The sequence below is a fragment of the Crocodylus siamensis genome, chromosome 3 (assembly GCF_052110815.1).
Source record: "Crocodylus siamensis isolate JL-2025a chromosome 3, ASM5211081v1, whole genome shotgun sequence".
Classification (NCBI taxonomy): domain Eukaryota; kingdom Metazoa; phylum Chordata; order Crocodylia; family Crocodylidae; genus Crocodylus; species Crocodylus siamensis.
Window position 1 is genome coordinate 23,125,225 of NC_143397.1, and position 24,527 is coordinate 23,149,751.

General features: G+C 45.5%; 1 protein-coding gene across 1 annotated transcript; it reads left to right on the forward strand.

Moving 5' to 3' along the window:
* Positions 1-1,487: 1,487 nt before the first annotated feature.
* On the forward strand, positions 1,488-24,434 carry DNAJC21 (DnaJ heat shock protein family (Hsp40) member C21). The gene is made up of 12 exons (XM_090037925.1): positions 1,488-1,733; positions 1,806-1,899; positions 2,973-3,096; positions 4,419-4,541; positions 9,197-9,501; positions 10,872-11,023; positions 11,380-11,467; positions 11,763-11,921; positions 12,568-12,607; positions 16,199-16,383; positions 19,667-19,742; positions 23,972-24,434. Exons 1-12 carry the CDS (start codon positions 1,637-1,639, stop codon positions 24,134-24,136), a joined length of 1,608 nt encoding a protein of 535 aa, XP_089894051.1. The 5' UTR covers positions 1,488-1,636; the 3' UTR covers positions 24,137-24,434.
* The last annotated feature ends 93 nt before the right edge of the window (positions 24,435-24,527 follow it).

Consider the following 24,527-nt stretch of genomic DNA (forward strand, 5'->3'; position numbering starts at 1 on the left):
ATTTTGGGGGCAAGGGAACAGGGTACTACCATCTCTGAAAAGCCACCGCCTGGTATTTGAGAAGGCATGGTTTGGTAATTTGATATAGAGCTAGATGTGCATATAGTTTTATTTCAATTTACTTAATGTCATCACAGCTTCAACATAACTCTGATACTACCAATTTACTTAATGTTGCATATAGAAATCTCTGGTGGAAAAACCCAAGGATCAAATGCAGCCTGAAAAGGCTTCTTCAGGGGAGTGCCCCAGTGGTGGAGAGGTGAGGTCTGGGGTGACCAGAAAGGGATTTTGTCTGGAAACCCTCAGCTCCTTATTTGGTGCTGCTTACATAGCATGTAACCCTGGGTAGCTCTCAGTGGGCCGGCATGTGAAAACCAAGCTTCAGGCTGCACGCCATCCTGCCCAGTTATTCAGAAGATCCCCCAGTTAGGGAGATATGTGGTTTGAGGTGACCCAAAGGGGGCTTTGCCCCATAATCCCAGCCCAAAATAAGATCTTCATTTGGCACAATGTACTTAGCATGCAGGCATTGAGGGGTGGGTGGCAGGTTGGCACTCAGAAACTGAGCAATGTGTCAAGCCCAGACTTCTTCTGGAGAGTCCCTGGTGATGGAGAGGATCCAGAAAGGGTTTTCCCCAAAATCCCAGCTCAAAGTCAGCTCTTTATTCACAGCAATGTACATGGCGCACAATCCCGGGGCCTGTTAGTTGTCAGGTTGGTGCTTACAAACTAAGTCAGCGCTTGTCTTAGGCTTCCTTGGGAGAGTCCTCGGAGAGCAGAGGACTTCCACCTGTAATCCCAGCCCAGGCGCAGCTCCTGATTCAGCGCTACGTACACGGCCCTCGGGCCTGGAGGGCGCGGGCGGGCGGCGGCTGGCATGCAGCAACTCAACCTCAGGTCGGGCAGCGTGCCCCTTTTTCAGAAGCGCCCGGGATTTTGCCCCGTAATCCCAACCTAATCTCAGGTCTTTTTTCTTTTCTACGTGCCATTCTTCTACACTTTAATGAGTAAATACACATTTTTGATGAAATCCCCACTCTTTAGCGGGTGTCATCTGTTACTAACAGCCTGGAGCTGCGTATGGAAGAGGAACCAGGAAGTGGGAATATTTTTTTTTTCTTTTTTTTGCACTGGTCCTGGAAGCACTGCAATACCAGGTCAATGCATGGAGTGGACGGAGCACGCTCCGGTTCCACCAACCAATACCAAAAAGAATCTGCTCAACATGAGCGGAATGCAGGGAGAGGCTGCAGGGCCTGCCGCTGCTTCCCAGCGGTATGGCTACCGCTAGCCCTGGGGAGCTCGCCTACGTGGTCACGCTGCTTCCCCTAACCACCTGAGTGATCATGGTGTCTCCCCCGCCAGGTAAGTATAAAGCAACCAGATTCAGCCGCATGCTCATCCCGCTCGGGTGTGTGCGCGCCCCGCCCCGGCCCGGCCCCGCCCCGCCCCCCCTGGCCCGGCCCCTCCCCCCCCGCGGGGCGGCTCCGGGCTGTGGAACGTCGGCCCGAGGCCCCGCAGAACGCGGGCGGCGGCAACCTTCCATCGGGCCCCGCCCCCGCCCGCCAGGCCCCGCCCCCGCCGGTCTCCCCGCCGCCGCGCCGCGCCGCGCCAGGCCGGGCCCGCTGCCGCCATGCGGTGCCACTACGAGGTGCTGGGCGTGCGGCGCGACGCGCCCGACGAGGAGCTGAAGCGCAACTACCGGCGCCTGGCGCTGCGCTGGCACCCAGGTGCGCCCCGCCCCCCGCGGCCCGGCCCGGCCCGGCCCGGCCCGGCCTGACCCTGTCCCTGCTTCCTTGCAGACAAGAACCTGGACCGCGCCGAGGAGGCGGCCGAGCAGTTCAAGCTGATCCAGGCGGCCTACGACGTGCTCAGCGACCCGCAGGAGCGCGCCTGGTGAGTCCGAGGGGCCGGGCTGGGACCAGCCGCCGCCGCCTGACGTCAGCGCTTCTCTTACCTTAGTGCTTCTCTGACGTCAGCGCTTCTCCTTTTGCTTGCCGCGGAGGTGCTTTTCCTCCTGCCAGAGCTTCTTTCCCCTGTGAGTTTATTCCCTTTATCCCGGGGCTTTTTCCTATCCGGGGAGCTCTTTTCCTTTGCCTCGCGGCTGCCTTCGCCCCAGAGGTTTCTCCTGCCCCCACAGGCTTTACGCGGGAGTCTGGCAGCAGCAGCAGCCCCTTGCGGGGCTCCTTGATGCCTCTCTGTGTTTCTGGGGTTCCTAGTGCCCTTGGGCTAGCACCCTGCCTAGACTCCAGGCGGTCCCAGGCAAACTTCTAGTATCAGGCCTCTGCTTTCCCAGGGATCGTGAAAATAATGATTATTGTTATCATTATTTTCAGGACCCCTTTCTGTCCGGGCTCTGGGCGGTTGCCCAGTTTGCCCATGCCTGTGTCTAGCCCTGCCTCAGACATACTCTGGACTCCCATCAGGGGCTGAGTTGAGCACCCGCTGGTTTTACGTTCATCCACGTGTTTCTCGTTTGGAGGGACGTTCAGCTCTGTGCTCAGGAAGTGCCACCTTCATCTTGCACCAGGGCTGTGAGGTGGCAGCAAACATGGCACTGTGGTAATGCCTGGACAATGCATCTGGACCCCAGCAGTGCCTGCAGCTCACAGGCCTGCGGTTTGCCGCAGCGCGGGCTAGCTTCAGGCACTGGATAAGTTACTTCCAAGCCACTTCAGCTGTAGGCATCGCAAAGTCAGCACCACCCAGCTTGGATGTTTAAAACTATCCAACTGTCCGAGATGCGTTTTGCACCTCATACGAGCCTTCAGAGTTGTAAGAAAAATAAAGGAGTTGGAATCTGCAGATAATAGCTGCTGAGGTTTTTTTTTTTTTCCCTTCTGGTTCTGTACGTCCGTCTCGAACACAAGCACGTTGGTATGAACCAGCATAAAAGCCATTAAATAATTGTCTTTTATTTTAGTGTGGAAAGCATGTAACAGACAGCTTGTGTTCTTCAATTCCACTAGGTACGATAATCACCGGGAGGCTTTGCTGAAAGGAGGAGTTGATGGGGAGTACCAAGATGACAGCTTGGATCTGCTGCGTTATTTCACTGTTAACTGTTACTCCGGATATGGGGATGACGAGAAGGTAACGAACTAACCCGTTGTGAGCACAAGCAGTTAAACAGGGGAATTCACGCTGATGCACTGAAACCCCTTTCTTGGAAACTATGTTCCTTAAATGCTTAAGGAAAACTAACAGAAAGGCAAAACACATATCTTATGTAGCTGATCAGTTCTGAGCACCCGGTTGTCTTACTAAGCCCTGCAGAGCTGTATTAGTTCTTTTATGTGATCTGTCGGTAGGCCTTTCACAGTACCTTCTCATTAGGCTGAGATCCCTTTCACAAGGCAGAAGATTCAAGGATATACAAAACCAATGTTCTGCTAGCAATCTAGGTCCTGGGCCAGGTGTCTTCCAGTTTCCAGGAAAAGCTGAAAATATTGACTGTGAGTCCCAGGTGTTTGAAAGAGACCTTAGAGCACCTCTCATGGGGTGCAATTCTTCTCTAGACCGTGCTTAATGACCCTGCCAGCAGCTTTGCAGGTGAATTCCGTTCCAGAAAATCTTGCTTTGGAATTCACTCTTTAGCGAATGACCTGAATTCTCTGGCTTTCAAGGCATGCTGCAAACCCTCTCTAGTTAGGCTTTTAATAATGTTTAAGTTCAGATGCTGGAGTAGAGTTACACTACTGAAATGTAACTAAGGATGTGACCTGAGGCAGGAATCGTAAGCACCCCTTAAGGTTGTGTGTGCAAAAGTAGCAGCTACTGCAGCTGCTAAATGGCTGTGCTGCCTCTCCCAGAAGCCTGGATGCAGCTGATGCCTCATGCACAGCACTACCCCATTATGCTTTGTTGCATTTAATGAGGGTGCTGGTCTGAGATGGAGCAATCAAGGGATATTTTCAGGAATGTATTTCAGGGGCTGTATAAGCTTGTTTAAGGAGTTCTGGAACCATGGGGTTTCTGCATTAGATGAATTTTTGGACAAGGAGGGTTCCTAGAGTCTGTTTATTTTTCCTAAAGGACATAGGCAATGTGTCGGGGGGGGCTTGGGGAGATATGTGCCCCCCCCCCCCCCCCCCCCCCCCCCACACACAGATTTCTGCACCAACAACAGGGCCCAGCAGCAGTGGTAGTGGCAGCGGCATGATTTCTGAGCCAGTTGCAGGCCTGAGGCTGCAGCCTGGCCAGACCCAGTGGCCAGCAGCAGTGACAGCGTGGAGTTATATCCCTCCCCACCCCCCTCACTGTCAGCACTTGTCACCTATGGTATAGGATATCGTCTGACTTAAAACTACCTTGGCAAAATGTAAATGGTGATGCTTCTCAGAAGTTGGTTAGCTTTATTTCTTTAGCTGTATGGTTAATTCTGCTTTCTTCAGTAACCCTATTGTGTATTTCAGGGATTCTTTACAGTTTACCGCCATGTGTTTGAAAAAATTACGGGAGAAGAAATGGAGTACATGCCTCAGGGTGATATTGAAGAATTCCCTACTTTTGGATACTCTCAAAGTGACTATGATATGGTAACACTCATTCTTAAAATTAAATTGTCTGGTGCAGTTAAATGACTATGATTTGGAGTTGATTCATCACCCACTGAAATCAAAGGAAAGGCTACCCTTGGCATTACCCTGGCCAGGCATCCACAAGGTCTTTCCTTAGTGAATGAGACCTCTGTTTAAAGGCTACATATGTACTTAGTTTTGCTGCTTAAGGCTAGACTGTATAGCCATGTTTAGTGTATAGTGCAAAAGTATTTCCATGGTATAGTTTATTCCAGTACACTGAAGCAAAATATACTAAATACCAGTGAAACTATTACAAAGGCAGTAAACTAACTGGCTGGATAATGATATTGAAGAAAGTAATCAATGGTTCAGGGTCAACCTGAGGAGATACCAAGTGAGGTTAGGTTTCCTAGGTCCAGTACCATTTAGTCTCTTCACTATTGACTTGGAGTATTATGTTGTACTTCTAATAAATTGGCTGATAACACCAAGGTGGGTGGTATAGCAAGCATTTTTAGGGGACAAGATCAGGGTTCAAAATGATCTTGATCAGTTGGAAAAATGACCTGAAATAAGATGAAATTCAGTAAGGGTAGATGCAAAGTTCTGCACTTATAAATCAGCAGTCAAAAGCACAAATACAAAATTGGGAATTACTGGGTGGTCTGTATTATTGTGGTAAAGGACTTTGGTGTTTTAGTGGACTTTGGGCTGAGTGAGTCGCCGCTGCAACATGAGTTGCAAGAAAGGCTAATAGAATACGGGAGGAGTGTTACTTCCAGGTTAGCGGAAGTGATTCTCCCATCCTCCACCGGGGTGAGGCCTTACCTGGAGTTCAGTGTCCAGTACAGCACTACACTTTGATACTGTTATGGAGAAATGGAGGAGAGGCCAGAAAATTACAAAAATGGTTAGAAGGCTAAAACACATGACATGAGGGAAAGCTGGGAACTGGGATTATTTAGTTTGGAGAAGAAAAGGCTGAGGAGGGATTTTTAGTAAAACTTCAAATGGTTTGAAGAGGGTTGTTTGAAAGAGGATGGCAAGAAATTTATTCTCTAGCTCTTCAAGGAACAGGACAAAAATAATGGGTGTGAGTTGCAGCAAGGCACGCTTGCATTGAAAATTAGGAAAGGACTCTCTAAGTATAAAGATGGTTAAATGCGAGAACATTGTGTAGAGAGGCAGTAGAACCTCTCTCATCAGATGCTTGTAAGTGTGGGTTGGACAAATGTGTATTGGAGGTGGCTTAGACGGAGGTGATCCTACTAGAAGCAAGGGCTTGGCCTAGCTGACATCCTGAGGTCCCTTCGAGTCTGGTGACTTTTAAAAACAAAAAAACCCCCATGTACTGCATCCTCCCTGATTTGAGAATAGGGAAACTGCACTTGTACTCTGAATTAAAGTCTGCAAGTTTTATTGTGCATGGGATGGGGGATAATCTGGAATAGGAGTCTTTCCTACCATTTAAGGGATTTGGTGGTGATGCCTTCTTTATGCTTCTGTAAAAATATTTGTGTTCTCCTGGTCTGCACTATCACTGCTGGCCACCTCACATTCCCTTTTTTGTTGCCTCCCAGGATTGGATCCTTTTATTCTGCTGTAACAGCCTGCCAAATTTCCTGCTACCTTATTCCTCCTTAAAATTAATCTCAAAATGTACTAGCACCTTTCTCTCTTGACTTCTACCAGTCAGATAGCCAGAGTCCCCTGTGTGAACACCTTTCCTGCTATGTTCCTTTTTAATGTCAATTTATAACTTTTTTTCAGATGACTTTTATACAGGATTATTATATACTCAACCAATTGAAATTATCTTGTGCATATCAGTTGAAAATTTAGTATGTAGGAAGGGACAAAATCATTTGGTGAAATATGCTTTTGGAAATAATACTGCTTTTGCAGTGCCTATACTAACTGAGTATCTGGGTTTCTTGTGCAGTGACTTGTACCCTAAATTGACAGCTAGTAATGGTCTAATTCAGTCTTTATGTAAAACTTTTTCCTGAAACTCAGCAAAACAAGGCTGGTACAAGCTAAGTTTTAAAGAACTGTGATAAAGTCTCAGAACTTCAGGTAAATCATCAGGTTGGCTTATCAACAAGCCAACATGGTAGTAATTGATGGAATAACATTGAGCCTTGAGTCTTTTTGAGCCTTGTTTACCTGGAGGAGGTCACTTAATTGAAGCTGTGGAGTTTGTAGATGGCAAGATGCGCACTGTAACTCTGACTAACAATTGCTCCAATGTTTGGCACCCTGGGACCTAGAATGACATGGTTGGGCCTTTCTTCTGCCTGACAATGCGCATCAGAGGACTTTGCCACTAGCATTGGCTAAAATCTGCTTATTGTCCAGTGCTGGCACAAATTTAGCAGACTTGTTAGGCCTGTGTTTTCTCCTATGGTGTCAGTTTCAAGGGAAAGTTCATACTGGAGATGATAGCTATGCTTTCTCTCTCCTACTTTCTCTACCCTGGGTGTGTGTGTGTGTGTCTTGTTCTAATGAAAGAAGGGCTTGAAAGCAGCTCCAGGACCATTAACACAAGCTATTTCTTTTTAGCTGTGGAAAGGAGAGTTAATACTGTCTTAAAAAGATGCCAAGCAGGAGTCTTCCATATGAACAGTTATAAAGGAAAAGGAATAAGATCAGTAGTCAACAAAAGCCTTAAGTTTTGCTTTAATATTTTTTATTTTCTATGGAAGAATAGAAGGCTAAAAGGATTGGTAGTGGTTATTGCTGGAAAAGAGATGGTGTGGGCATACAACTAAGCTCATACAATTAAGCATACAGCTGCTTAATAATATAGCAGAGACAAGGGTTTCATTAATATCTGTCCTTTGGGCCCAGAACACAACACATCAGGCTATTGGCAGGGGCTTTTTCTTAATCAGCTTAACATAGATCTGGTTTTAGCACAATAACAAACTGTTTTCCATAATGTAGGACAGCTCTTTGATGTCTCCATGGTATTACTACCTGAAGCTGGTATAAACAGTCTTGCATTTTATGGAACTAACAAGACACCCGTTTGATAGACGTAAAAACTGGCTCGCTGATGGAACTGAAAACTTAGCTGTTAATAGGGAGATACAAGTGAAGGGAAGGCTCTTTGTAGTGTCTTTCAGGGATCAGTCCTTAGCGCTGTTCACTTGTTTCTATCAATGGTCTATCATTTTGTAGACGATAAATGGTGGAGAACAGGTTATAGTAATGGTGATCTGACTCACCTCGTTATTTAGTCACAGGTCAGCAAAATGTATTTTAATATAGCCAGATGCAGGGTAAGAGATCTTCAAGCAAAGCATCTAAGTGTGCAGGATAGGAGACTCCCTTGGAAAGTAGTGACTCTGGACTTGGGGTTATTGTAGGTAACAGTCTTAATATGAACTCCTACCGGACTAGAAGGAGTCAGAAGATCCATAGATGTATTTAAAAAACTAGGGAAGCAATCTTGCCTCCATACAGTGCTGGTAATGCCATATCCAGGTCTGGTGCCAGATTTCACAAAAGATCAGAAAATACTAGAGCAGTGACTCAACCAAGGTGCAAGGGCAGCCTGGGGTGCTGACAGGTATTTTGAAGGGTGCCATGCAGTGTGAGGAGATAAGCGGGTAAGAGCAGACTCAGGCTTGTGCCTCCCTGGATGATCCCCCATCCCCACTGCCAGGCCGCTCTGTGAAGAAATAGGCACTGCGACCTATAAACTAGCTTTTGAAACTGGGTGTCACTCACTTCACAAAAGTTATGGAGGGTTGCCTCAAGCCCAGTGATGGGTGCCTTGAGTCCAAAAAAGCTCAGAACGATAGCACTAGAGACCTCAAAGAGGAGCCACAGAAATGAATCACAAGCAGGACAGCAAACCTTACCATGTGAGGCTAGAGGGGCATAGTCTCCTCAGTTTGCTGAAGTTAAGAGATGATTTGCTCACTATGTAGGCATTATATATGGAAATAATAACATAATATTGGGGACTTCTCACTCTTACAAAGTTTTATAAAAGTGGCTGGAAACTGATGGTAATTAAATGCCATTTCCTGGCAGTGAGGACGCTAGAACAGCTTGCTAGGGAAATGGTGGCTTCACCATGGCTTGAAGACTGTAAGAAGTGATTAGATCTCTTCCCAGAAGACACTCTGGGGAAACTGTGATCTGCATATACAAGGCAGGAAGCCTGGCCCAGTGATGAAACCTGGTTATTTCTGGCCTTCCAATGTATGCAAGTCTAAGTAGTCTGCAGTAGGGTTGGAGTGCTGTGGCTCTGGTAGTCTAGGAAGTTTGTGAGAAGCAAGAATTTTTTTGGTTTATCTTTTAGACCATTTGAATGTCAAATTTAAAGAATCACCATAGGCTCTTCTCTGCCCCTCCCCCCCCTTGCTTCTTGAATAGTCTGTAAGTGCCTTTGTCAACAAGATGATGTTGGTTGTAGCTGTGTTGGTCTAAGGACATAGGCAGGCAAGGTTCTTTGGCTAGATGTGATATCTTTTATGAGACCAACTAACTAGTTGGAAAAAAGTTCTTGGCAAGCTTTCAGGCAAGCTTTCAAAAGCTTGCATATAACTTTTCCAACTAGTTAGTTGGTCTACTAAAAATATGATATCTACCCAAAGAGCCTTGCCTGCCTTCATCAATAAGATGACTCATCACATTGCATGTCCTCTTTCCTGCAGGTTGTCCATCCTTTTTATGCCTACTGGCAAAGTTTCTGTACACAAAAGAACTTTGCATGGAAGGAAGAGTATGACACACGGCAGGCGTCAAACCGCTGGGAGAAGCGAGCTATGGAAAAAGAGAATAAGAAAACGAGAGAGAAAGCCAGAAAGGAGAGGAATGAACTGGTGCGGGAGCTTGTGGCTTTTATCCGCAAAAGGGATAAGAGAGTTCAAGCCCACAGGAAACTTTTAGAAGAGCAGAATGCAGAAAAAGCGAAGAAGACAGAGCAATTCTGGAAACAGCAGAAGCTCAGACAAGCTAAGTATGTAAACTTTTAGGGAAGTGTTTCGTACCTTGAAAAAACAATTGTGAAGGAGTCAAATTTGGTTCAGCTTTTCCACCAGCAGCTTATCACAAACATGTGACGTTCTGATGATGTCTGTCCTCAAGAGATTTGCTGAATTGCGGTTGTAGCTACTGTGCAGGCAGCAGTGCAGATGCCTGGGCTGGATATGAGCTAGTTGACTTGGAAGTAATGTAGCTGTAGCAGCATGGAGCTCAGGCAGGGTCACTGATACTGCTCTTTGGGTAACTGGGGATCTCTTCTCAGCAGGGTAAAGCAGCCCATGCTGCAACTACACCTCACCCAGTGTCTGATATGTCTAGTTTACAGCTAGCTTGTGTTTCTTTATACTGCACTGCTGTCTGTGATTTTGGTGTATTTTGAGTTTATCAGGGAGGAGACTGCTTGGATTTTCAGGAACAAACAATGCCCAAGCACCTCATGCTTGATTTTTGTGAAGGAACATGAGAGAAGTCTTAACAATGGGAATTGTTCCCATGGTGTTTAATGCCAAACCACTTAGGCAAAGTGAAGGTGGTAGCAGGTTGGTGAAGAGGCGAGAGCATCACTGTTCAGAAGAGTGTTTTCAGGGATGGGCAATTATTTGGGCTGGAGGGTCTCTTAAGGAGTTTCAGTGAGCTTTTGTAGACCAGTGTGGGAAGAGGTGATGCTAACTGATCCTATCTGACCCCATGCATGTCCACCCTGCACCCGCTGCTGGGGGCACTGGACAGAGTGGGTGGGCAGGGTCTCCATGGAGCCCAGTCTGGGACCCCCGCGGGCAGAGCTTGCTTGGCTGGGTGGATGGGATGGGGCAGTCAGGGAGTGGCATTCAGGAGCAGGATGTGCAGGTGGGGCCAGGATGGTAGGGCTGTGACAGCACAGGGCCAAGGAAGCTGGAAACAGGGAGAGGGACAGAAGGGAGCTTTATTTAGACCCTTTTTCCCCCTTAATTTTACAGACTCACTCTCATTACTTTTTGTTGTTTTAAGTAGAGAAGTAGTGGTGGTGGAGTTGGTCTTCACTGAAATGAGTAAAGCCGTAATGCTCATGTGCTTATATACTAGCGAATGGCCTGTCAATCCTGAATGCAGGAGCTAGTCAGACAGAGTTCTGAAGTATTACTAGGAAGGCATTGGTGTCTGGTAATTATGTAGCTTGGACATCTGCAACCAGCCTGCTCAGTTTGCCAATCCCTACAAAGAAATTTCAGCTCCTGTTGGTTGCTTGTTCTTGGGTTAAGATAAGACTGTCAGGAGTTCTCTCCTTTTAAAATAACTTATGATGAGCATAAGGTAATTTTTTTAACTTTAATACATGTACAAAAAGTTGTTGCATTTTATTTAAAGGCTTGGTGAGCAATATAAAGAGCAGAGCTGGATAACAGTGTCTGACCTGGAGAGAGAGTTGCGGGAGATGGAGGCACAGTATGAAAAGGAATTTGGTGATGGCTCTAGTGATGAAGAGGAAAGAGAGGAACAGGAGCCAAGAGGATTAGCTGGTAAGAGTCTGTCGTGCATTTTTGGCCCATTAGGTGTATAATAGGTTTGTACAGAACAAACATGGGTCAGTGACATTTCAAAACCAGCTTTTCAGCTGGAGTAACTTCTGACTTCAACTGAGATGTGACAGGAAAGTGTTTGGCTCTTACACTTTGTTTTTTTTCCCTGGACACTTGAACCCTTTCCATAAGTAATGTTTGTGTGGTTGGTGTCAGGCTGCACACTTCACTAATCCTAGCCAGGTTGAATGGGGGAACTAGGGAGAAGATGCTGGGACTTGAACTGAGAGAAGATTATGTTAGCATCATTAATGTGACTTTTCTTATTTTTTCTCCTCCAACTTTGCCCTTTGCAGATAAATTGAATGATGAGGCTGAAGATGTTGAATTATATGATAACCTGTACTGTCCTGCTTGTGACAAATTCTTAAAGACAGAGAAAGCGTAAGTGTGTTTTTAATAACTTTTGCAAAGACTCTTCATGTTTGCTTAAGTGATTCAGATGTGTCTGTCCATTAAAGATGATCTCTAAATTGCAGTTGGGTGCTTGAATGCTTCAAGCAATTTGAAAATCTTGCCCCTTCTGTTCACTCATCACTGAAATAGTAGAATTCTCTGTTCGTAACACTGGGAGAAGCTAACTACTTGCTCGCACATGTGCATGTGTGCATACATACGTAAATGCAACAAACATGCACAGAACATCACATCTCTAATAATTGTCCAATGGACTCCACAGCATGAAGAACCATGAGAAATCAAAGAAGCACCGAGAGATGGTAGCACTGTTAAGGCAGCAGCTGGAAGAGGAGGAGGAAGAATTGTCTGTGCCTGTGGATGACGCAAATGGAGGAAATGCCAAAGAGGAAGAAGAAATGGAGGAAACGCCCAAACAAAAGTAATTAAAAAAATAATAATTGCGTAAGCTTATTAAAGTGTTTGTTACAGTTAAGCTAGTTATGGTATTCTCAGCAAGAGACCTTTGTTTATCATCGGATGTTGGAACTTAATTAACTGTTACAACGTGTTGGTTTTTTTTGCTTTGGATTTCAATGGTGACGTTAATGGACTGAAATCGTATTGGATAATGGTTTTCTACTATCTTTCCTATATCTTTCCTTAAAGTATATTTAAAGAAAAAAGAAAGACTTTTTAACAAGGTTTTGTGCTTTTAATATTAAAAGGACCAGTATTAGTTGCTGGAGAGCAATATCGTACCAAATCAGCCTGTCTGAACTAGAAAACTTATTTCAGTGAACTGAAATCCATTTCATACTTTTGAAAGCAGTACTACTTACTGCATGATTAAGCAGTCTTCTGCTTAAGTCTTTATTTGGATTCAGTTTACGCAAGACTTCTACAGATATTTTCCCTAAATATAAAAAATAGCGTATGAAATAGTTATGTCCACTTCAAAACTGAATACTTGTAACCCAAATGAAGTATCCATGGCTGACAGATCAGAACAACAACTGTTTAAAGTATAGCTTAGATTTATTATTTTAAACAGGTTGAGAATTAATAATTTGACTTTATCTTTACAGGCTGTCCAAAAAGCAGAAGAAAAAACAGAAAACAATGACGGTAGGGAGTTTATATGAAATTCTTTCTAAGGCTATGTTAAAGTTGAAGTAAACCTTTTGAGACCTGGTTAGCTTTTCCTTTTGTCTAGTGACCTAATTTAGTTATGGCCTCAGAAGGGGAAAAAAGCTTGAGGGAAATAGAAATTCTAGTGAGGCCTTGAAAAATTAATTTTTGCTTCTAACTGCATAGTCCTCCTTCATGATTCATATATCTATTTTATTTATCTTTTTCCTACCACTGAAAGACCCAAATCATGGAGTGGGACCCCATTATTTTCAGCATTTTTTACAAAAAGTTTGTCCATGCCAGAAGAGCTTACAATCAAAGTGAAGACATGACAAAAGGGAAGGGAACACTAGAACACAGTGGGTGCATCTACACGTGCTATTAATGTGCAACAGTAAACTCCAGTGCACATTGTGCTAGAGTTTATTGCTCCCGGGCACCATGTTTAAACGTTTACCCAGAACCACAGCATGTTGAGCCGTGTCAGAGTAGCCCTGGGCTGACAGGCTGACCACCCAGTCTCTTCCAGCCCGGGGCTGCTCCATCCTGGCTGCACATGTTGCAGAAGGGGTGGCTGGGGCAGGAGGGTGCTCCAGTGTGGGGCTAGCCAGCAGCCAGCCCCTGCACTGAAGCACCCTCTTGCCCTAGCCAGCCCCATTAGTGTCTACACATGTGTTACTGCGGATTAGAAAAACTCCACTGTAGGATAGTACTTGTGTTTACAAGTACTAAGCTGCAGCACTGTTGATGAGTTTCCTCTGTCCTAATAGCTCTGCACATGTAGATGCTAAGATGTTTACTGCATAGCTAGTTAGGCAAGTCTGCAGTAAACATCTCATGTAGATGTGCCCAGTGAGCCGGTACTGGCCTGCACAAGAGGCAGTGTGGACAGTGAGCTTCTAAAATAAGTAGTATCCACATCAGGGGCACTTTTTTTTGCCTTCTGAAAACCTACCGTACATGCTGTCTCTTAAATTCAGAGTCGTCGTGGATAAACAACTCCCCCAGTAATTACATTCTATACATGGCAAATGACAAATTTGTTATTTTTCATGTAGAGAAACTAATTAGTAGAAGGTAATTTTAAATTAATTTCCCCCACTGTTGTGGCAGGGAAAGTATCAGTGAGGGAGTGAGGTCCCAGACCCCTGTCCTGTTGGTGGGAAGAAAAAACAGACATAGGGGTTAAGGGGTGGAGGCTGCAGATTGCCCTCTCCCCTGCCAAACGAGCTGGGGGGCATGCAGTGGTTCAGCTCTGGCTCCAGCCCCAAATCCTGGAGCCAAACATAGGGCTGAGCTGCTACCTACCCTGGGCCAGTACTCAAATCCAAAATGAGGTTCCCCCACCTCTTCCCCCACTGATGGTGGGCGGGACAGGACAGGATGCAGGACATCATCTTGGACTTGAGTTAATATGGTATTTTGTTTCAAGCAAAACTGTCTAACTTTCCTAAGAGTACCATGGGAAACTCATTACGAGCTAATATAAAGAGCTACACCAAGCAACCTATTTGCTGTGTACAGCAGTAAGTTTTAGTATCCCATAAAACCTAGGAATTATGCTCTATTCTTGGCATTGTTTAGTAGGACTTCACTATGGTTATAGACACAAGTAACAGTTCTAGCAATAGAAACCTACTCAAATTGTGATTTCATGATTTCTGTGGAAACTGAAAAATGGCAGTTTTGGTGAACACAGTTTCCACAATTTTTGCGTGGAATCACTGGAGGGGAAAAATGTACTAAAAATAAAATGCTGGCTCCCCAGCGGAGCCAGCTTTGCAGTCCGCTGGGTGGAGGAAAGCCACTGATGTGAAAGGGAGCAGCCAAGATGGTGGCCGCTCCCTCTGCTGCTGATTGGCTGAGGGCTGTCTTTTGTGTGGTCTTGCCCCTCTCCACCAATTAGTGGCAAGGGGCAGGGCTGTGTGAAGGGCAGCCCTCTGCTAATCAGTGGCAAGGGGCAGGGCCACAGGAAGGGCAGCCCTCAGTCAACAGTGACGGCTGGGGCCACCAGGGCCCTTAGCCAATCAGTGGGGGGAGAGAGGGAGCTGCTTTGAAAAGACTGCAGAAATGGTAGGTGGTGCTGTGATCGTCCTGTGAAATAACTTATCTGCCGCCTTGATTTGGATAGGTCCCTGTATGTCAGTGTAGAAATGATATATATACGCTGTTAAAATGTAACTTACCTGCATGCTACAGTGCCAGTAGAAACCTAGCAAACCCTGAGACCCTTGACCCCGTTTCTTCAGGGTTAGCGTTACAGCCATGCAGCCCTCTCATTTTGCTTTGGGAACATGCAGATATGAACTGTGTCATCTGGTAGGATGTATGCTCCTGAGCAGCAACAGCCTCTCCCCCTTTTAAGTGGTTGCAAGTTACAGCTGTCCAGTCTTAGGTTCGCCCCACTAACCCTGGTCACTTGAACTAATGCAGCCAGTGACAGCAGTATCAGGCGGTCATCTTCCATATGGCCCAGCTGCAGGGGGAGATGCACATTTTGCACGCTTTGCCCCTGGGTGTCACAGATAGTTGCTGATGGTGTAGGACTGTTGGGAGCTTGACCCCCATTCCACGCTCTGCTGGGATAATGTCCTTGTGGACAAATGCTTTTGCCTCTTATCCTGTGCTTGCCATCTCCAAGCTGTCCTAGCCCTGCCTCTTCCTTCACTTTAGTTCAACATCCCAGTCCTCTTGCTTAGCTGGTCCTTGTCACTCGCACCTTGTCTAGTCTGTCCTTGTCCCACCTTGCTTCCACTGGGTTCAGGTCTCCCTATCCTGGGTAGCTCCTTTGGTCTGTTTTGCCCTTTCTCTGGTTTCTTTTCCACATCTATGCCCACCAGTGCCAGTTCCCCTTTGTCCCCATCCACTAGTCTCCCATCTCAATTCTCCCCTAGTTGACCCTCATCCTCTCACCATTTAATTTGGAAACCTCTGCCTCCATCATGTGTGGACTCAGTGCTGAAGATGGGGGCATTTAAAAGCACAGAAGAGATCCTTGCTTTTAGTTAGGATGCGTGGCCTTTTACAGCCCTAAACTGGAGCAGGCTTATTATAGACAGATTTTTCCAGGATTTAGCTGTGAAGCTCTAGCATTAGCACTGAGCATGTGTAAACTGCAGTTTTTCAAAGGCTCATAACTGTTAAATTATGGTGAATAGTCACAGAGATGGCAAAAGGCTCTTCAAAGACACACCAGGTCAGCCCTTACCAAATTCCAAATCTCTGCTCCAAAGGAGTTAGAGCGGGTCCAAAAAAAAGTTTCCAGAGCTTTTCAAAATGGATTTTTGTATTAAAAAATGTTTTAGCTCAGTCTCAAAAAAAAAAAAAAAAAAAAAAAAGGTGTACCTCTGTAGGTGTACCTTTCATGTCTGGCCCTGCCCTGTATCCGTCCGTAAACCTAAGGAGATGTGTGTACTGCCCATTGGGAAAAGTAGGGTAAACTAGCCCATGTAGAGCTACCTCTACACTGTACTGCTTTTGACTGTAGATGTGCCCTCAGTGACCAGCTGAGAAGTTACCACTTTTGAGGTGAACTGGTTAAACTGCAATTAATTGAGCATTAAAAACCATTTTTTCTTTAAGCAGAATTATGAAGACACTGGTGAGACCAAAAGTGCAGATGAAGAAACAGTTGTACAGAAGGAGGCAGCTGGTGCAGACAAGGAGAAGAGTACAGCAGAAGAGCTGGAAAATGCTGGCCAAAGAGAGGCTTCTTCTGAAAGAGCAGGTGCTGCAGACCAAGATGCTGAACCACCAAGTGAAGCAAAAAGGTAATGTCTTTCTGTTTGTCTTGACTTATAACAAGTCATTCCTTTGCATTCCTCATTCTAATGTGGTTTCCTAAGTCCTGAATCTTCTCATCAGTGTAAATCCACTTCTTCCTCAGTAGGGCAGTTGAACTGCATGGGAATAAAACTTGTTGTAAGTCAGAAGAATCAGACCCCAAATTGGCAGTAGCTTTTGATTTGCTAGGAACCACCACACTGCTTAAAGTGAGAAGTAGCTGGACAAATTATCTCAGTAGTAAGTAACTACAGTAGTTGGTTAAAAAGCATTATTTTTATTCTCCACAGTTTGATTCTATGATGTCTAATGCGGGGAAACGTTACAGGACCCAAGCTGAAGTTAGGCATCTCATTCGCATCTGTGCCGTTAAGATAAACATCTTTTTCATGCATCTGTCCACATCATCTTAACGTGGCATAGGTCCCCAGTCTATTTACATTAAATGACTGTTTTTTGTCTCAAGCTGTAAAATAAGAACCCTGATCACTATTTAAAGAATTGGCTAGAGCCAAGTGTATGAAATCTTTTAAATGTTTAAAAAATATGAAGTGAGCAAAATGGGAAGAAAACCTATGGATCACACCTGCATTTCAAGGAATATTTTAGCAAAAGAAACTCTTCAAGATAGTGTCAGTGCTACGTAGTTAAATGCTGCTGGTGTTAATGGTTCTGCCACAAGAATTGTGGCAGTTAGCGATTTTTCTTAAATCTGTTGTTCTTGGTTGAGGTAGTATCTCAGCTCTTTAAAAAATGTCTAGTTTTTAAGGTTTCAAAGAGCCGTTCAAAAAAATAAACTGACAGCTCAATGCAAGAACCCCATGTGTTTTCTAAATTTAATTTTTAACCCATTTTCATGATTTTTGTGGAATGTTGTATTGGTAATGCTGATGCAAACATCCAGATTGAAATTAGCCTAATTTTTGGCTAACAAAGTTTAGTTTCCTTTCAGTGGGGTGGTTTATTGCTAAGGGTACCGGGGAGTTATACACTTACTAGAGACCATTAGCTTATTAGAAATTGCGTTACCCTACCATACACGTACTCGCACGTGCATACAGGCATGCATACATACATAGTCTCACAAATGGCACGCTTACATAATTAATCCCAAGGGCGTTGCAGATAGGGATGGCCAGTTCCTACCTGTTGATGGAGCTAGGTATCCGACCTGGCATGCACAGGCACGGGCTCTGGTGAGGCAGGTTCTTCCCCACATTATCCTTCTTCTAGCCCCCTTTTATACAGTTTATGTTGCTAGGCAAGATTTCTTGAACCCTTTCTCCAAGGCATGCACTGTTTGGTCATCACTCAGTGAAGCCCTCCTTATCTAGCCAGCCTGAACCGGTCTTCTTGTTCAAGGATGTTGCAGGCATTTGGCCTTCAACTGTCTGCTTCTAGTCGCTGACACTACAACTACAACTTCTCCTTTCTTAGCTGTTCTCTTCATGTCATCTGCTGCTTTGTTAGTCATATACACCACATTCATACCCTCTACTGCTTACTAGACTTATTAGTGATAAATTTTCTAACCTACTGGCTACAAGATGACAGTTGAGGATGCTTTTGCACCTGTGACTTAATCGGATGTTTTAGTCTGGTCATCAGTGTAGCATCCAAGTGTGGTATAAAAATGCAGACATGTTCTACTTCCCATCCCACATATACATTAAAGAAGTCTTTAACTGAATGCATGGCATCTAGCAAATCTGAGAAACTTAGAGCCCCTCTGCATATTAATTTATGCCCTGATTAACATGTGAATTACAGCATAAATGGGAAGGGTGCTACATGTTCACCTAATTTAAGATGCCATAAAATGGCAAACCAGCCACAGAAATATTCCACATACAACACAGAACACGTTTATGGCTGGATTGTATGATGCCTTTAATTTTGAATGTCAGGGACCTCAAGCACTGTTTACACCTGTAGCATCTCATATCTTTTATGTTTACAAGGTAATTTCAGTGTTTTATGGTTCAGTGTATCTGGTTCTTCTAGAAGGTGTTCTCTCTGGAGCATGTGTCTTAATAGGTTAGTCGCATTAATTTGCTTTTCTACAAGCAACCTGTTGTTTAACTGTCTCTGCTGTCCTTTGCATCATGATAACTAATTTAATTGAAGGGTATAGGAAGCATAAATATGCCATGGTAAGCATTTGTACCAAACTATGTGAGAAATGATTAGTTAATATGGATAAAATAGGAATTAGTAAAAGATCTGTAGAGTTGGTACTAATGAGACAGAGTAATGTTGAAAGGGCAGTGCTGTGCATGAGGGAAGCTCCTAGTGGAGTTCGTCTTGGGACCTTAAATATTTTCATTAATGACCTTGGCACAAAAAGTGGTGTGGTACTGATACAAATTGTGTTGAGGAGACACGGTTGGGAGATATTGTCAATATAGAAGAGGATTGAAATATCATACAAGAAAAACCAACTGCCTTAAAGACTGGAGTAATAGAAACTGGATGAAGTTCGATAGTACAAATGCAAAGTCCTGCACGTAAGAACTGATGCTGATTTCTTCTGTAATCCTTCCCCCAGCAGTTCATTTGGTCAAAACCAGTTCTTGCTATAGCATGTGAGTAGGTCTTCTCAGTGAGAGCTGCCCATGGGCATTTCAGCCCTACAACTGCATTATAGGTCTGTCAGCTTGTAAAGCAAATTTTGAACTATCGAAGAGCATTTCCCACCATTTGTTCGCAAACAGTTAACGCAATTTTGATCCAACTCTCTGAAGACAAAATGTCACTTTTGGAGAAGCCCTAAGCTCGAAAAGTCCAAGACTGTCCAGGGTATGATAGTCGCTTCCTCTGCCTAAGGAAATATACTGAGAAAATTACTTTTTAAATTTCAAGCAAAAGGCTTTTTCTTTAAGCTAAAATAAATGATGAACTGAAAACACAAATTCGTGTAAAATAAATGTCCCCTTTCCTGGCATCTTGGATAATGTGAGGCTGGCCCTGTGCTTTACTGAAGGTAGAGTTATCTGAACACTTCCTGATGGCAGGTCTTACAAAATATCCTTACACATCCATAACTTCCCTCTTATCTGTTCCTAAACAGTCTTACCTTGACAGACTTGGCTAATAACCTGCAAATTTGGGACCACTGAAATCTGTGGTATGTTAAAGTGACTCCTGTGAGGGTTGGATTTAACTGCTTTTAGTGGCTTAATACCATCAGACCTCCTCAGAGATGTCTTAGAAATGCTCTTCAGCATTTTACAGGTAAACTGAAATTGTTAACTCCCCTTGTTTCTTCAGTGCACCTAAACCTAAAGGAAAGAAAGCTAAGGATATGAAAAAATCAGCTAAGGCATCTTATGAGTCTCAAACAATGGTGAGTACAAAGTATTTAAACCTACAGGTTCTTAACTTTTTGGTAAATGGCATGATGCACTGAGAACAAGGCTTTCTTGGTCTGACACACCCAAGGCTTTGGGAGGAATGATATAGCGGGGAGAAGGCAGCTGGGGGGAGTTGTTTTGTTTTTTTGCATTGTCCTATAGGACGACACTTCATGTTTCTGCCCAAATTAGAATCTCAGAAAATCACTGTCATGTGAGCGAGCAGCTCAGGTTTGAGTAGATTGTCCCTTAGCATGCTGCCCAGTACAACCAGCCCTCTTCTGTAGTGCTGTTTAAAATATTTAACAGTACTGGCTTTTGTCCTCTTGTTATGAACATAAGCACATATTGACGAGTGTTTGTTTATGTATGAGTAAAGCTTGAATTATTAGATGTAGTCCTGTCAGCATTCACTCTGTTCCTCTGTAGGAATATTCATTCTTACAAGAGGAACCTCTGCCTAACTTTCCTTACCTGTATGTGTTAACAACCAAAACGGAGAAGTCTCCTCACTTCTCATCAAATCCATTAACTTTCTGAATTGAGACCTACAAACCATATTAGTCTTTCCTGCTTGTGAAAATAAAATGTAACAGTAAATGGTTACTGTTATTTCCAGTGTATTAGGGGTGTGCAAAGTGGGCTGTATTCGATTTGGATTCACCCTGATTTAGGGGACAGCGATTCAATTCATTGATTCATATCACTATCTTGAGTCAATTCGGCCAAATCTAAATCTGAAGATTTGATTCTGATTCGGAGCACCAGCAATTTGGCCATAGACACAGCTTTATATGTCCCAGGAGGCACCAGTTGCCGGGGGTGGGGGGGTTCCTGCAAACCTGGAAGTGGATTGGAAGTGCTGCCAAGTGCACTGGGGACCCCTCCCATGCTCCTGTGGGATGCTCCATCCACCCCAGGATCTTGGCATTCACAAACCACCTGGTCTGAATCAGATCAGTTGACTGAAGCTTCACACAGTCCTAGTAACCATTGATATATCCTCACCCAGAGCTAAGGAAAAGCCAGGGCAAAGCTGGTCTTCAGAGTCTTAGGGGAGGATAAGGTTCAGATCAGTTTTCCTAGTTGGTTGCAGATCCTTAGTTTCATAGTCTCTAGGGTCGGAAGGGAGCTGAGCACATCATCAAGTCCGACCCCCTGCCATGGTAGGAAAGAGTACGGGGGTCAAATGACCCCAGCAAGGTCATTGTCAAGCCTTGTCTTAAAGACCCCCGACCCCCAGGGTAGGAGCCAGCACCACTTTGCTTGGAAGTTGGTTCGAGATCCTGGCTTCCCTGACCGTGAAGTAGCACCTCCTGATATCTAGCCTGAATCTACCCTCTGCCCTCAGCTTGTGACTGTTATTCCTGGTCACTCCTGGTGGTGCTCAGGGGAACAGGGACTCCCCCAGTGCCTGCTGATGCCCCCTGACTAGTTTGTAACAGACCACTAGGTGCTCCCTCAGCCTTCTCCTGTGGAGGCTGAACAGGTTCAGGTCCCGTAGCCTCTCCTCGTAGGGCCTGCCCTGCTGCCCCCTGATCATGCGAGTGGCCCTCCTCTGGACCCTCTCCATGCTGTCCACATCCCTCTTGAAGTGTGGCGCCCAGAACTGGACGCAGTACTCCAGCTGCGGCCTGACCAGTGCCGCATAGAGGGGGAGGATCACCTCCTTGGACCTGCTCGAGATGCATCTATGGATGCATGACAAGGTGCGGATGGCCTTCCTGACTGCATCCCCACACTGCCGGCCCATGTTCATCTTGGCATCAATAATGACTCCAAGATCCTTTTCTGCCTCTGTACTGACAAGAGGGGAGTTTCCCAACCTGTAGGTATGGTGCTGGTTGTTCCTCCCCAGGTGCATCACCTTGCACTTGTCAGTGTTGAGTCTCTTCCTATTCTCATCCGCCCACCCCTGTAACCTGTCTAGGTCAGATTACAGCCTATTCCTCCTTTATAGCATGCCCACATCCCCCCACATCTTAGTGTCATCAGCAAATTTGAACAAGGTGCTACTTACCCCCTCGTCCAAGTCACTGAGGAAGATGTTGAACAGTTTGGGCCCAAGGACCGAGCCCTGGGGGACCCCACTGCCCACATCCCTCCAGGTCGAAAATGACCCATCCACCACCACTCTCCGGGTGTGGCCCACCAGCCAGTTGGCGATCTATCCGACTGTGTGGGTGTCAACACCACAGCCCCCCAGTTTCTTAATGAGAACAGGGTGAGAGACAGTGTCAAAGGCCTTCCAAAAGTCCAGGAAGAGTATGTCCACTGCTACCCCTGCATCTAAGGATTTGGGGACCTGGTTGTAGAAGGCCACCAGGTTTGTCTGACAGGGCCTGCCACTACTGAACCCGTGTTGGTTGCCCCTAAGCATAATCTCCCCTGCTGGCCCCTCGTGGATATGTGCCAGGATAATTCTTTCAAAAAACCTTACCCGGGATCAAGGTAAGACTAACTGGCCTATAGTTTCCCGGGTCCTCCTTCCTCCATTTTTTTGAAGATGGGAACCACATTGGCCCTCTTCCAGTCCTCCAGCACCTCACCAGAGCACCACGAGTGCTCATAAAGCCGTGCCAGGGGTCCTGCAATAACCTCCGCTAATTCCCTCAGCACTCGGGTGGAGATTGTCCAGACCAGCTGATTTAAATGTCCAGTCCCTCCAGAAGTTCCCTGACCCTTGGCTTAGGTGCGCCTGCTCTGGGGCCTGAAGGGGGCCCGGTGGGGGGGCTGATCTGGTCCCTGCTCAGGAAAATGGAGGCAAAGAAGTCGTTAAATAGGTTAGCTTTGTTGTCTGGTATGACAACCAAATTTCCTAGCATGTCTTGCAGGGGCCCCACGTTACCCGGTACCTTCTTTTTGCCCTCTATGTGTTTAAAAAAGGACTTCTTGTTGTCCTCGATCTGGAAAGCTAGTCCCAGTTCCATCTCCGCCTTGGCCTTCCTGACCGCCCCGCTACAGCCCCGAGTAACCGCAGTATAATCCTCCCTGGTGATGGCCTCTCCCTGCCACTGGGTGTACGCCTCCCTTTTAGCTAGAAGACATTTCTGGATGCTTTTGGTGAGCCATGGTGGGGCTTTTGCGACCTCCTGCTCCCTTTTGATCCGTGTTGGGATTACCTCCCTTTGGGCTTGGAGGATTGTCTCCTTAAGGAGCGACCACTCTTCTTGGACCCCTGGCTCCCCTCCCCTCCAGGACCTCAGTGCTTCCCCAACTATTCTTCTTAGCTGATTGAAGTCCGCCCTCCTGAAATCTAGGGCTGCTGCCTTCCTGCAGACCTTTGCCACCTTGCGCTGGATGGTGAATTCCAGCAGGCAATGATCACTGTCACCCAGGTGGTCGAGCACCCGCAGCCCCCTCACCAGGTCGTCACCCATGGCCAGCACTAGGTCCAACAAGGCGTCTCCCCTGGTGGGGCTGTGCACCTCTTGAGTTAGATGGAGGTCCTGCATTTGGGCTAGGAACCTACATGAGCGGTGAGACCTGGCTGAGCGCTCTTCCCAGCCGATGTCTGGAAAGTTCAGGTCCCCCATGATGACCACGTCCTTTGACCTAACTACCTCCATGATCCGACTTAAGAATTCCTGGTCTAGCTCTTCCCCTTGGTTGGGAGGTCTGTAGTAGACCCTACCAATAAGTCTCTTTCCCCTCGACTGCCTTGTATCCTAACCCAGAGCGCTTCAGAGTGCCTTTCCTCTGACTCTGTGCTACCTGATGAGGATGTGTATTCCTCCTTAATGTAGAGCGCCACACCCTAGCCTTTCCTCCCTGTCCTGTCCCTCCTGTACAGTGAGCCCCACTACGTCTGGGTTGGTGTCGGCCAGCAGGAGGGTAAGTTCGTCCTGCTTGTTTCCCATACTATGAGTGTTTGTGTAGAGGCATTTGAGGCCTCCTGAGGATGTGTGCACTGGTCCCCTATTCTCATTATATGAATTGTACATTGTACCTTGCACTGTACAGGTTTCTTTCTGGCACTAGGATGCAGAGCAGAGCCCTTGTGAAGTGACTTTAGGATAGTGCTCTGTGGTACAATTCTCCATTCTGACTGGGATGAGTAATGTAATTCAGAACCAAACTATTTGTTAAATATTTATCTTTTTTTCTGTTAAAAGCCTGATGCATATAAAATGCTTAAAATGATAAAATACTATTAAAAGGATAAAATACTACCCTCTACTCTTCAGTATGTACTGACATGACTTTTTTTTTTTTTAATTAGAATGAAGTTCCCATCCACTGTGTAACCTGCAATTGTGAATTTCAGTCTCGGAATAAGCTGTTTGAACACTTAAAGGCCACAGGCCACGCAAAAGCAGTGCAAGCACCGACTGTGAATGGAGCTGTGAATGCCAGAAGCAAAAAAGAAAAACGTAAAAACAGATAGGACTTTGGCTGGCAGTCTTTGGACAATCAAACACGGATACTCACAAAACCCATTCAGAACCTAAAGGCATCGTGTCCCGTAATCTGAATTAAGGGCCCGGCTAAAGCATTTTTATCCTGTGCAGAAAGTGGTGTTTATTTGTTTTTTTTTACCAACATTTAACTGAATTTTCAGAGGCTGTCCCAGTGGCTTTAAAGTCTTGAGAAGCTGACAGCTACAGGCTGCTCTTCCTGAATATTTGTTGGACTCTATCACTAAAAAATGTACAGGGGGAAGAAATAAATTATTTTAACACTTCTATTGCAGTTTTTATTTTTACAGAGCTCATTTCATGAATACGATGAGATGGGAAGCAAATGAACTCTCTTTAATTATCTGCTTCTTTTAGACC

Bases quoted from the DNA above. Each gene is read 5' to 3' on its own strand.
- DNAJC21 (XM_090037925.1), top strand. From the start codon at position 1,637: ATGCGGTGCCACTACGAGGTGCTGGGCGTGCGGCGCGACGCGCCCGAC. The intron at 9,502-10,871 runs GTATGTAAACTT...TTTTATTTAAAG, and splicing joins CAGAAGCTCAGACAAGCTAA to GCTTGGTGAGCAATATAAAG. The intron at 16,384-19,666 runs GTAATGTCTTTC...TTGTTTCTTCAG, and splicing joins CCACCAAGTGAAGCAAAAAG to TGCACCTAAACCTAAAGGAA.